This window comes from Notechis scutatus, chromosome 2 (genome assembly GCF_049901735.1).
Source record: "Notechis scutatus isolate UNSWTSFEM ecotype Mainland chromosome 2, rNotScu1.2, whole genome shotgun sequence".
NCBI classification, from domain to species: Eukaryota; Metazoa; Chordata; class Lepidosauria; order Squamata; family Elapidae; genus Notechis; species Notechis scutatus.
This window is the reverse complement of record NC_142010.1, coordinates 197211819-197225315: the sequence shown is the minus strand read 5'-3', so window position 1 is coordinate 197225315 and position 13497 is coordinate 197211819. Positions and strand designations below refer to the sequence as shown.

At 36.9% G+C, this 13497-nt stretch overlaps 1 protein-coding gene across 1 annotated transcript in view; it reads left to right on the top strand.

Moving 5' to 3' along the window:
• The first annotated feature begins 6128 nt into the window (after nt 1-6128).
• RIC1 (RIC1 partner of RAB6A GEF complex) overlaps nt 6129-13497 on the top strand; it is a 60109-nt gene continuing 52740 nt past the window's right edge. The window contains exon 1 of the mRNA XM_026675940.2: nt 6129-8256. Within this exon, the coding sequence (XP_026531725.1) occupies nt 8116-8256 (141 nt within the window). The 5' untranslated portion in view covers nt 6129-8115. The remainder of the gene's footprint in view (nt 8257-13497) is intronic.

The following is a 13497-nucleotide window of genomic DNA, read 5'->3' as shown; positions in this document are numbered from 1 at the left end:
TTGGAATAATCTCATAATTTCCAAATGGTAATAACCCTTGTTTTTAGTTTTTGCTTAGATTCTATTAAAGAATTATTATTGATAATTATTTCTAGGAAAAGTATCCTATTCAGTAGATTCGAATATTTAATAATGCATAGTTCAGATTAATGGGGATATTAATAGGTAGTTGAAAAGCGCTATGAATCTCTGAGGAAGATTAAAAGTAGCAAAAATGAATATTGCCTCAAGACTGATAATACATTAACCAGGATGGTTTTTGTTGATTCTACTGGACAGGTTAGACAAATTGACTTATTGATTTAGTTCCCATTGAATGGTAAATAGGATTTCTATTTCAAACATATGAAAATAGAAACTCCAACTTTCCTGACTGCAAATTATATAATTCAGTGTATTTATTAGCTTCTATAATGCATTCAGATGAAAATGATACCGAATATGTATGGCTCATGGGCCATGTGGAAAGTCAAGCTTTGGAACTGTTGAAATCCTGTATATATATGGTTCCAGCTATGGAGGTAGTCCTCAACATACAAATGTAATGGAGCTGCCCATTATGGTTATATATTGTGACTGTCATAAAACAATTTGGTTATGTGACCAGTCCAATTTTATGGCTTGTTTTCATGGTCATTAAATGCAGTGATCCCCAACCTTTCTTATGCCGCAGCCCGGTATCCCCAACCTTTTTTGAATGTTGTTAGTTTTTTTTTTTTTTTTTGCTATGAGCACAGTCTCGCTGAAAACCAGAAGTGCCAGTTTTTCAGCAAAAATGTCATAAAATGTGATCACATGATTGTGGGTGTCAACTGTCTCATTTGGCACATTCAACAAAAGAAACTCCCGGCTCTCTAGATTAACCAAGAGTGTAGCTTTGTTGAAAAATCCATCTAGGTATGGTAGAAGCAAAATCGATTCTGGGATTTTCCCGCAAAAACCCATGTAGGTATCTCCCCTGTTCTCCTCCAGGCCAGAGCCACCCACAGTTCATAATTCACCAGCTGAGTTCAGTTCTTTGGCTTTGGGAAAAGCTGTCTGCTTCAGTCAAAACATTCTTCATCACTTGGCCTTGTTAGATAATGTCCATCCGGCAACAGACAGTTCACTTGCATTCCATAGCCTCCCTCCACCCTTAGAAATTTACCACTTTCCTTCCATCACTGGAATGGAGGGGAGGTGGGATTTGTTATTATGTGCTTATGGAAAGACACTTATATGCTAGATACAAAAAAAGTGGATTAGAAAAATTGTCATACCTCAGCCTTTGAAATATTGTTTTATCACCAAAAAGAAAACAGTGGATCAGGTGAATCTATGTGGTCAAAGGTTGCTCAAAACTCGAGTATTTTTATAGACGTAATTATTATACTTTATAGCACTATGGAATAATTCAAATTTTGTTTTTTTTTTAATATTTGTTTTTTATATTTTTTTGTTGGAATTTCTTTTTAGGTAAAAAGTTAAGAGTTATAAGAAAAGCAGCGAAACATTAAAAAAAAAAAAAAAAACTTCCTGCTGGCTCTCAGCCTCAATCTTTCTCTCTGTATTTTATGTGCTTCAGTGAAAGTAAAACTAATTGTAAAACCCTGGGACTTTCTAAAAATGTCACGCATCCCTTGCATGACTTGGACCTTGTGTTTGCAGATGATCAGATGATCACTCTGTTGAGGTTGCAGACTTATGTACTTGTTTCATAAAATTTAATTCTGTTAGAGGGAGATAGCCATGAACTACTTCACGTTATAAAGGAAATCAGAAGGTAGCTGTAACCTTGCAAGTTAACCCCTTTCTTCTTGGCAACTGCAGATGTGACAAGTATATAGGAATATTCCTGTAGAGTTCATCCACAAAGTAGGTTTGAGTAGGGGAGATGCCTCCCCTCTCATGTGGAATTTAATAGGTATACAGATGTATTGTACTCTTCTAATCTAGTAATGTGCCAACTGCCCCTCTTGACGGTTTACAAGACAGTTTTAAGATTGAGGCATTAAACACCGTTTTTAACTGAGTTTTTGATTAAAAAGACAAGCACCATTAATAATGAATAAATCCAGTTTCTCATGTGGCTCATCGAAAAAATGAATTGCCCAATCATGCTGCGGAGTGCAGTCAGAAAAGCCAATACACCAGCCACAAGGGCATTTTATATCCATTGTATATTTAAAAAAAATATTTTTGACTTTTTAAAATCATACCCTGCAGATGCTTCTGGTGGCAACTCTAGGTAAACCTCTTCAGATGATACCAAGCAGCATGGAAGCTCATCTTAAAAAAAAAAAAGTTATCCCCAGCAGCCTGGATCTAAGGTCATTTAAGTAATAAGCAAAATGGGTGGGTGGCCTAAAAGGGACGAGTCAGCCAGCATTTTAAACAAAGATGTATCAGGCATTTTTTATTCTTCTCAAGATTAACCCAGGTGCCAAGGTTTATACTAACTAAAGCATGGGGTCCTTGGTGATCTCTGAGCTTGGTTGCTTTCTTGTAGACATTTCATTTTTAAACTAGGTAATATCATTAGGGCTAGAAGGGAGTATGGTTTGCTCTTTATTTATCCATCCCTGGGGTGTCAAACTCACGTCGTCACGGCAGCGTCACGTGATGTACTGGGACTTTTCCCCCCTTTGATAAATTGGGCGTGGCCAGCACGTGACAAATACAGCCTGTGGGCCAGGAGTTTGATAGTCCTGATCTACCCCATTCCCTTTTAGCACTGTTGATGTCACCTAGTTTGGGTAGTGTAACTTCTGCAAGAAAATCACCAAGCTCAGAGAGTGCCAAGGACCCCTCATTTCAACCATGAGCTACAGTAAAAATATTGTCTTCTATCAGTACCAGCTGAAGTTTCTAGTAAAGATACAAAAGCAACCTCCTGTACAAGCATTGTTCCTGGGCTTTTCAACAAGTGCATCAGTTTTCTTTTCATTATCTTCCAGAGGTGGATACATCGGACAAGTCAACCAAAGCCAGTAATAGGTCATCCTAGCCTTGTCTTAAATCTGGTTAACAGAGAGAAAGATCTGGATCCCAAAGAAGTCCCAAAACTCAGTACTTGCTCTTTCTGTAAAGGATGCTCCCACTCAGACTGATAGTGTTACCTTGCTGGAATTAAAGCCCCACACAAGGAATATAATGACCATCTTACCTGCATTTAGTTTCAAGGTATTATTCCCTATGGAGCCTTTTACCGATTTAAATTGGTCCCTAAATAATTTATCACTCCATCAATGGTTTTCTAATTAACAACAGAGATGCCTGCAGGGCAGAAGGTGGGTCGGAAAGAAAGCAGCATTGCTCTGCAATTTTTGTACGCATAACATTACACAAATGCAAGGAAGTGACAGAGCTCGTGGTGCCTGCAAATAACTCTGATTAAGAGGGATTATGCTATTAAAAGAAAACATACTACTTGTATTACTGGCTTTTCTACTCTTTGATCCAGAAACTTTGAAAGAAAGTAGTGCGTAAACATATAGTTGAGACAGCTGTAATGTTTTTGCTTTGAACTAAAGTTTAGTTTCCAATATAAGATGTGGTACAGCTCCCCCTTGTGTTTGCTTATTGTATTCAGATTACAAGTCATTTTTGTCTTAGAAATGATGGAACACTGAATTTTAGTATGGAAATAAAGAACATTATTTATTCAGTCAAACATCTTATTGCTCACCACCTGTTTTTAATAACACATCCAATGTGCAATCGGTAAAGAATGTTCAAAGCTAACTAAAAGATAGCATTATCATTACAATACCTTGAATATTCCCATTTTACGTCTTGAAGCATGATGCTCAACAGGAATATCCAAGACGGCTTTGATTAAATACAGCTTAAAATAAGGAACTATTTTAGGGACTATTTTGTAATTTTGGAGAAGTAGAAGTACAGCTTTGACTCCTCTACTGTAAAATTAAAAAAATAAAATGGTATCTTTAAAGTATTTGATAGTTCCAGATGAATTTTTATTGATTGTATTTATTTTACTGTATTGTGTTGTTTTGAGGGTTACAGAAAGTAAAGCCATGTACAGCATGTAGCAACAATAAAGGGGCATTTAGAGGAAGAAAGCCACACATTTAGCTTAACAAATAAATACTATAATAAATAAAGCTACTACTTCTAGTAATTTTCTTGATTGTATTTGTGTGTAGCAGGTGTTCCCATTTCTAAAGATACTGAAAGCAATGGAACATTATGCTTTGGAGAAAAAAATAAGACAAGCATTGTCTATTTTTGCACAAGAAAAATGGAAATGGCTGTCAACAAAATTTATAATGTTCTTATTGTTACAAATATTGATGCCCTCTAGAAAATATTATTTAAAAGCATTTTTACTGATCCATACAGAAATGTAATATCCAGAATGTAAAGGGGGAAAACAAATTATTTTCAACATAGCTATTAAAATTTGTGTGTGCCACTTTGACTTTGCAGTAAAAATGCATGTCCATGGGAGAAAATAAGCAAGTGCCAACTCAGAGTACATTCCAAAAAGAAACTGGCTGTATAACTACAGTGAATTATCTCCAGCTGTCATGAGCTGTCATTTCTAATTGCAAGTTTAATATGCATACTCTGCTTACAAACTTCTTTAAGATCATATTTGGTGCTTATATATTGTGGAATATATTCTGTTACGAATGAAGGCAAGTATTTTGTGTTTGCCCTGAGGTTCTACATCTTAAATACAAACAATAGGAAAATCTCAGAAGAAATGGATCCTGCTCATTAGAAATTATCAATTATCTTTTGTTGCATCATCCATAGCATCCCCAGATAAGAGGCACTCTGCTCTACTTCTGTTCTAGTAGTTGAAGCACTGGGCCAGCAACTAGTTTTAATCTTGCCTTAAGCATGAAAGCCAACTAGATGTTTTTGCGGCAGTCATTCATTCTCTCAGCCCTAGGAAGAAGGCAAACCACTTCAATTATTTTGTTTTTGCAAGAAAGTGGCATTGATTTATCCAACGAGTCACTAACAATCAAAATGTACTGGACGGAAGAAAAAAAAGCAAACAAAATATTCATAAAACCTACTCAATTGTTTATTGAAGGTGGTTTGGAAAAATGGAGATGAACTAAATAGGAAAAGCTGCACCAATGCAATCTACTGTGTTTTGAGCTGCTTTTAAAGAAAGTTCAACTCAAAAATCTCTATGGGCAGCAATAAAATATGCATAAGAGACTCATGTTTCCAGCATAATGGCTAGAGCAGAAAATCATAAAGCTCCTTTGAAAAAAAAAAAGAATTGTTAAAAGTTATTTATTAATACTGTACATCTGTTTATTATCTTTAAGCAAAGGCTTCTGATAGTATTATGTATGAATTGAGATTTCTGCTTGGGAAAAAAACCTGAAATACAGATGGTTGTTACTTCTCAAAGAGACAATATGTTCCCTCAAGCTATTTCAAACATAGTTGAATGCTTACTGAACTAACAAGTACAATCATAATAGAGTCTTTTTAATTTTATATTTAATCATGAAAGCAGAATAATTAAGGGAATGAAAACTAGTTTTCTATTTAGAATAGTAAGTTCAGATTTGAATAAGTCTTTCAGTACAGATACAAGTCCAGTATTTGCAAATACAGCATTTCTGATTTACACTGGAAAAATCAATGCATGGTTAGAGTGATATTTTTTTTTTGCAATCACAACTTTTATTGTGTTGCTTTTAAATACAGTCAGGTTTCAAGCACAATTATAGTGAACAACTGCCAGTATTTCAACTTGAACTTTCGGTTGTGCTATTTTGGAGTTAAAATTAAAAATATAACAGCCCTATTTTGCTTATCCTTTATATTCCTGTAAGCTGAGTCTTCCTTATTAAGCACTTTCACTTTTGCAATGGAAGTGTAAATAGCTAAGTGCAAATGGGTAGTTTCATCTCTTTAAGCTTCTATGTGCAAAATTCTTTGTGTGTTTTTTAAACTTGTTTTCCAGAGACAATTATGTAAGGAACAGGGAGGGAGACAACTGCTTTTGATATAATTTATCATCTCTATAATTCAAGAACTCTCTGGGATTTTTGTTTATCACACACAATTTTAGAAATCTGTTTCCATAGCATTTTTTGCATTAGTAATCGTATGCTTTTAAACCAACACACACACTCTATTTATTTACATTTATTTATTTGCTGTGAGTTACATTAGCAGTCTTATCTAAATATATAAAAGCCAAATACCACTCACTCATCATGAAATCTCCAGAACAGGAAAGTCTACAAACTTGAAATTTGGCACGTATGTGCCTCTTGGCTTCTAGGTGCTTGCTAAAAAAAGATTTTTCGAAATGACCATCAGATCATTAGTATTTCTTATACAATATAATTAACATGCCCTGATGCTAAGGAGTTAAACATTCTATTCCCGCTTCCCACCTGACAAGAACTGTTACATATTTATGGAAATTTGTGATCAAGAAAAAGTCACATAGATGGATATCCATAGCACAGATGGATAGTTGCTTTCACAATGGAGTTCTATCACTAGCATAGCATAGCATATGTCAAGGGTCTTCAAACTTGGCAAGTGTAAGACTTGTGGACTTCAACTCCCAGAATTCCTGAGGAGGAATTCTGGGAGTTGAAGTCCACAAGTCTTACACTTGCCAAGTTTTAAGACCCCTGGCATATATTGATCACGGAGAGATAGGGAGGGAAACTTAAATTTCAAGACACACCTGCCTTTGGGATAGGGGATTATTTGTTTATCCAATGGCACATTCACATCACATTTCTCTAAAAAACACAAGGGGTAATACAACATACAACATATAAAATATGATAGGGAAGCTCCAATGAAATACAGGTAGTCCTCGACTTACAACAGTTCATTTAGTGACCGTTCAGTTACAATACTGAAAAAAGTGACTTACGACCAGTTTTTCACACTTATGACTATTGCAGCATCCCCAGGGTCACATGATTTCCAATTGGATGTTTAACAACTGATTCACATTTATGCCGGTTGCAGTGTCCCGGGATCACGTCCTGCAACCTTCTGACAAGCAAAGGCAATGGAGAAACCAGATTCACTTAACGACCGTGTCACTAACTTAACAACCGCAGTGATTCATTTAACAAAAGTGGCAAGAAAAATCATAAAACGGGCAAGACTCGCTGAACAACATAAATTTTCACTTAACAACATAAATTTGGGGCTCCATTGTGGTTATAAGTTGAGGACTCCCTGCACAGTACATGTACATTTTGGACTGACGGCTTCAAAACGATCTTTTGCCGTCCTTGCCCATCAGCGGGGAGAAAGAGAGCCGAGTCTGCATCCCACGAAAGCCAAAAGCAAAACCGTGACCGCTTCCTCCCCGCCCCCGATTTCGCCGACCGCTCCAGCGATCGCTAACCAGCCCGCAAAATGGAGAAGTCCTCCCCTGCACAGGAAATGTGAGGGAGGGGGAGGGGGCAGGATTTCTTCTCCTCCGTTCTAGCCTTTCTCGGTGGTTCTTCGGCAGATCTTAAAACGTCACCTCCGGTTGGGTTTTTTTTTTTTCCCCCAAGGGCCCTGGAGCCAATCGCGGCGTCCTCTGGCCCGAATTCTCCGCCCCTTTTCCCCCAACCAGTCCTGAGTTGCCGTCCTGAGGCAAATAGGGCTCGCTCCCTCCTTCGGGTCCTATGCGTCTCTCGCTCGCTCTTTCTCTTTCTTCACCCCCGCCCCACCTTTCAGTCCACCGCCAGACGCCGACGTAGCAGAAAGAAAAAGAGATGGCGGCAGCGGCGGCCGAGGCAAAGGAAGCCGCGGCGGGAAGAGCGCGAGGCACCCGCAAGGTGAAGGCGACGTCGAGAGGGCGCCGGCTCGAGCTGTAACCGTCCTTTCCCCTTAGGACGACCCCCCTCCTACTCCCCTGTCCCGTTGCTTCAACCCGCCAGAAAGGCAGCTCCGACTCCCTCCCTCTTCCGAGCGCCTCTCAGCCTGGCCAGGGGCGACGCCGACCTCCGACTGGAGTTTCCGTCCCTTCGCTATTATGCTGGTATCTCTCGGGAGCGCCGAAAGCGTCCCGGCCGCCCGAGACAGATGCTGAAAACCCTTCAGGCTCCGGCCGCCGTTTCTGCCTGCTAGGACGGCGCCTGGTCAGGACGCCGGCTTGGCTCTCCGGCCATGTATTTCCTCAGCGGCTGGCCCAAGAGGCTGCTCTACCCTATAGAGGCTCAGGAGCCCCCGCTCGGGATCCAGGCCGACCCGCAACGGACTTTGTTCGCCGTGTTGTCCCCGTCCCAGCTCAGCATCTGGTACAACAGGGTGAGTAAAGCCGCCTCACGCCGTTGTCACCCTATAATCACCCTGCCTATAATCATCCTCCCGAAGCTCTCTTCTGTTTTTTTTCCCCCATACCTGACTTTGGCCAGCTTTTCTTCCCCCTCTCGTTTTTGAATAGTGAGAGAGAATTGGGTGTGTGGGTGTGTATACACACATATATATGTGTGTATGTATGTATGTATGTATGTATTTTTGTGTGTGTGTATGTACACACCCACACCCACACTTACACATACATACACATACCCACATATCTATCTATCTATCTATCTATCTATCTATCTATCTATCTATCTATCTATCTATCTATCTAATCTCCCCCCCCCCCCTTTTAATCTGTCTGTCTGTCTATATCCCTCATTGGGATGTGGTGCTGAATTGGGAAATACTTTGAAAACATGGATCAAAAAAAAACTTTGGATTTGATTTGTGGTATAGCTAAGGTTGAATGTTATCCTTTTGAATGTGGGTTCTTTGCCTCTTAAATCTTCAGATGGACAGCATAGTTTGTATGTATTTTTAGTTACTTAATAGACTCTAGATGTGTCAGAAAGTTGAGTGCAAAGGGGTGCTTACTTAAAAAGAAAGGGCTTGTTTTGCAGATTGGCTCTGTTGTATCATCCTCAGAATTATTATTTTTTCTTTTCTTTTGAACTTTACTGGTATTTCTTAATCTCAATTCCAGACCTGCCTTCAGGTACATACAGGTAGTCCTTGATTTAAATTTGCTAAGGAGACATTTGTTCAGTTAGCTGTGCCCCATTTTATGACTTTTCTTGTCACAGTTGTTAAATGAATCACTGCAGCTAAGTTAATAACATGATTGTTAAGTGAATCTAGCTTCTCTGTTTGACTTTGCTTGTCAGAGACCACAAAGCGTAATCACATGGAACACTGCAACTATCATAAATACATGCCAGTTTCCAAGCATCTAAATTTTGATGACATGACCAAGGGGATGCTACAGAAAAATGGTTTTAAGTCATTTTTTTTCAGCACTGTTGTAACTTTGAATGGTCACTAAGTCAATGGTTGTAAGTTGAGGACTACCTGTGGTTGTTGTGGCTTGGGCATCGGGAAAAATATAATTCCAAGAAGCTGTTCACCACTTTTAAAAGGAGTAGTAGAACTGCATTCTCAATATTTTCCTAACATACCTACATTTTAGGCATATTCCCCTTGAATATCCATTTTGTATGCATGTGACAGTTATGAAAGGCATTCAAGTTTGCATCTGAAATTTTCATAAATTTGAGTTCATTTTATACATTTGTTATTCTGTTGGATATCAGATTCCATGGAAGGAGTAGGATGTGCTGTTTATGTAAATTATATAGAGATGTATTTAGAAAGAACCCTAACAGTAATGATGAAGGTAATTCGGTGGGTTTAAATTTTGTGTAAGAGTAAAATATTTTTCAATAACAACTTAGTAATCACATTTCTCACACAGTATAGTGCTGTATACTCAATTACTATATATACCATATGGTGCCCATTCCTTAACAAATATTTCTGTAACTGAATTTTTTAAATATCTTGTAATGTCCCATCAATCTCTTGGTCTAAATTTAGCATCGACACTTTGATTTTATAAAGTCCAGAATAAAGTTGAATTTTAGTTGTTCCATATGCCTTAGCTTCTAATTCAGTTGATATCTATGATTCAACATTGCGTTGCAACGGCAGTCTTTTAGTTCCACTAGTAATATCTTTGTGAGCATTGGTTTCAAAACAGTCAGGTTAGTATAAGTCTACAATTCCCTGCAAAGTTGTTATCATTCAAAATAGTAATCTTAGTATTACTACTAAATAGTAATACTAATAGTAATACTACTGCATATGGTTGCATTAGAGCAGAGGTCTCCAAACTTGGCAACTTTAAGACTTGTGGACTTCAACTCCCAGAATTCTTCAGCCAGCTGGCTAAGGAATTCTGGGAGTTGAAGTCCACAAGTCTTAAAATTGCCAAGTTTGGGGACTCCTGCATTAATTAGAGTGTCATCTAACTGGGACAAAGCAGTGTGTTTTTAGATGAGATCTGATGTTCTATAGAAAACATAATACTAGAAGGAAATTAAGAAAACAGTGATTAAAATTAAAATGATTGGATAACCTCTTAGGATTTCTTAATTTACAAAAAAAGGTAGAGGTGGAATAATAAAAAGCGAATATGAAAAAAGAACATCAGGTATAAGACTAGAACTGAACATTAGTGAATCAAATGCAATGGAAAATATAGGATGAAAAGGAAAATACATAATTGCAGTTCACTTTATCAACGCATATTAATCATCTATATGGTGTTAAAACAATTTTGAATGCAGTTCTACATATACTTACACAAGAATAAACTCTGGGCTAAATAACAGAATATCAATTTCTAAATGAAAAAGGATAGAATTATGCCATTGGATGGCTGTTAGTTGTAAAAGAATATAATGTATTTTTGTTTATAATTTATAATTTATCTTTCCTTTTTCTGGTGAGGAGGGCAAATTTATAATCCATTGGAAACATGTACATATAAGCACCTTTGATGATGTAATACGATTGTTCTTATATTTTTTTTAGAGTTTTAAAATAAAGTTTATTTAAGTTTCATATATTTTTTTTTCTATTTTTGAGTCTATCATACCCAGCAAGAAGGTTTCGGGTTCAAATTTTACTTCTTGTTTAGTTATATTTAGAATCCAATTTCTGATATTTTTCCAAAACTTCTGCGCATATGGACATGTCCACCACATATGGAAGTATGTTCCCTGGGCGCAGTTACACTTCCAGCAGTTTGGGGGGAGGTTCGGGAACATCTTAGCCAGTCTTGCAGGTGGCAAGTGCCAATGATACACCATTTTATAGAGATTCTCTTTGTACGAGGCTGACATAGTTAGTTTGTAATTTATTTCCCAAATATATTCCCACTTGTCTAATTCAATACTGTGGCCCACATTTTTTGCCCAAATTATCATACACTCCTTAACTGTTTCTTCTTTTAATTTATAATCCAATAGAAATTTATATATTTTACTAATCAGCTTCCTTTCCTCTCCATGCCAAATTTTATCTAATTCTTGGTAGGTCATGTTAAAACCGAATTGTTCTTTATCTTTTTTGTAATACGATTGTATCTGCGCATAGGGGTACCATGCTATCTCTTTTCCTTGAATTTGTATTTGATTCCTACCCTTTAACTCTCCGGTTTGATGTAATAGATCTTTATATCTTACAATATTATCAAAATCTAAAACATTTGGATGTGTAACTGCCTCCATTGTAGAACACCACAGTGGGATCTTAAAGTAATGTACTTTTTTATCTTTTCCCAAATATTTAGTAACACATTCCTTATATAATGCCTTTGAAAGTACAAGTGGTGTTTACTCTTTTCATCCCACATAAATGCGTGCCATCCAAGTTGGAGATCAAAGCCCTCTAATGTTAAGATCCTTTTATTTATCAAATTAACCCAGTCTTTAAGCCAGGTTGCTATCGCAGCGTAGTAGTATGTTTCAAAATCTGGAAAACCAAAGCCTCCTTTTTTTCTATCATCCTGCAATAATTTATATTTTATTCTGGGTTTTTTCCCTTGCCATATAAATTTGGATATATGTTTATTTAGTTCTTCAAAAAAGCTTTTTTCCAACTTGATTGGCACCATCTGAAATAAGAACAATTTTGGCAAAATATTCATTTTTACTATTGCAATATGGCCTAATTTGTAATTTAGCCCAATTATCTAAGTCTTTAAATATTTGGATTGTTAATTTATCATAATTATCTTTTTTAATTGATGAGCACCTAGCTGTCAGCCATACCCCCAAATATTTTACTTTATTTATCACCTGTATCTCTAATCTCTTTGTTAGTTCTTCCTTTTGTCTTGATAACATATTCTTTGTCAAAATCTTTGTTTTGTCTTTATTTATTTTCAAACCAGCCACCTTCCCATATACCTCTATCTTTTCTATCAATTTTAATGCTGTTTCTGGTGGGTCTTCTAAGATGAAAACCAGATCATCTGCAAATGCTTGCAATTTAAATTCTTCTTTTTTAATTTTCATCCCTTTTATGCCCTTTTCTTCTCTAATATTTCTGTTTAGCACTTCCAAGGTTAACCCAAACAACAAAAGTGACAGTGGATATCCTTGTCTTGTTCCTTTTCTTATATCAATAGAATCTGTTAATTCTCCCTCTATCATTACCGGGAAACAACCTTTATATCTAAGTGCATTATAAACTCTGTGATTTTCAGAAATCCAGTGTGAGCTTGAATTTTTTAAATTGACACATAAGAGAATTGGTTGACATATAACATATGATTATATAGGCAGTTTGTTCATATGGTTATTATAGTGCTCTGCTATCACTCTGTTATTTCCTGCCATTGACAGTGCATATTTAATTAGCTGTACTGTGTACAACACATGGTACCAAAAATAAGGAATATTTGTTCTGAAAAATTCCCTTGCAAGCAAATTGTGATAGTTTTGTGTAGCAAATGGAGACAAGGCTCACACTGTGTCATCCTTACTTTTACAACTGTCTGAAAGTCCTTTAACTCACTGAGTTGAGATGATACGCAACATTTAGAATCAGCAGGATAACCTTCAGAATCCAGTAAACGAGCTAAAAATAAGTAAAATAGGGTTGCTTCTAAATATACTGAAACCAAATTGTTAATTGCAGTACTTACCTCATTTTTTCTGATAGATGACTACACTTAAATATTTTCATATTTTGAGTTGTCAATTAAAGAATTTGTTTTAAAACTGAAGTACTTTTGGCATATCTTTCAGCAAGGTCAGAAGACTGAAATTTTAATCATGCTTAAGTGCTATGTGCATTTTCTTTCAAATGTTTAAGCTCTTGTGTAAATTATGGAAAAATGAAATGCACTTGAAATGATAATGCATAAGGAAAACTAAAATTTCTATGTATGATTTTGAAAAAAAAGTCTTCTTTGATATCAGGACATAAAGCAAATGAATAAATCAAGATTGTCTGAAGGAACTGAAATAATTCTGAAAAGATGAAGGTACCGTGTTTCTCTATATAACAAGGCCGGGTCTTATTTTTTTTGAGCCCGAAAAAATGGCTAGGCCGTCTTTTCGGGGTGACTTAATTCCCCCCTGCATCTTCGGGCAGGCGGGTGGTGACGGCTTGGATGTTGACCTCGGCATTGGTGGGGAACTTTGTATCAGGGTCAACGCAGGCAGCACCATA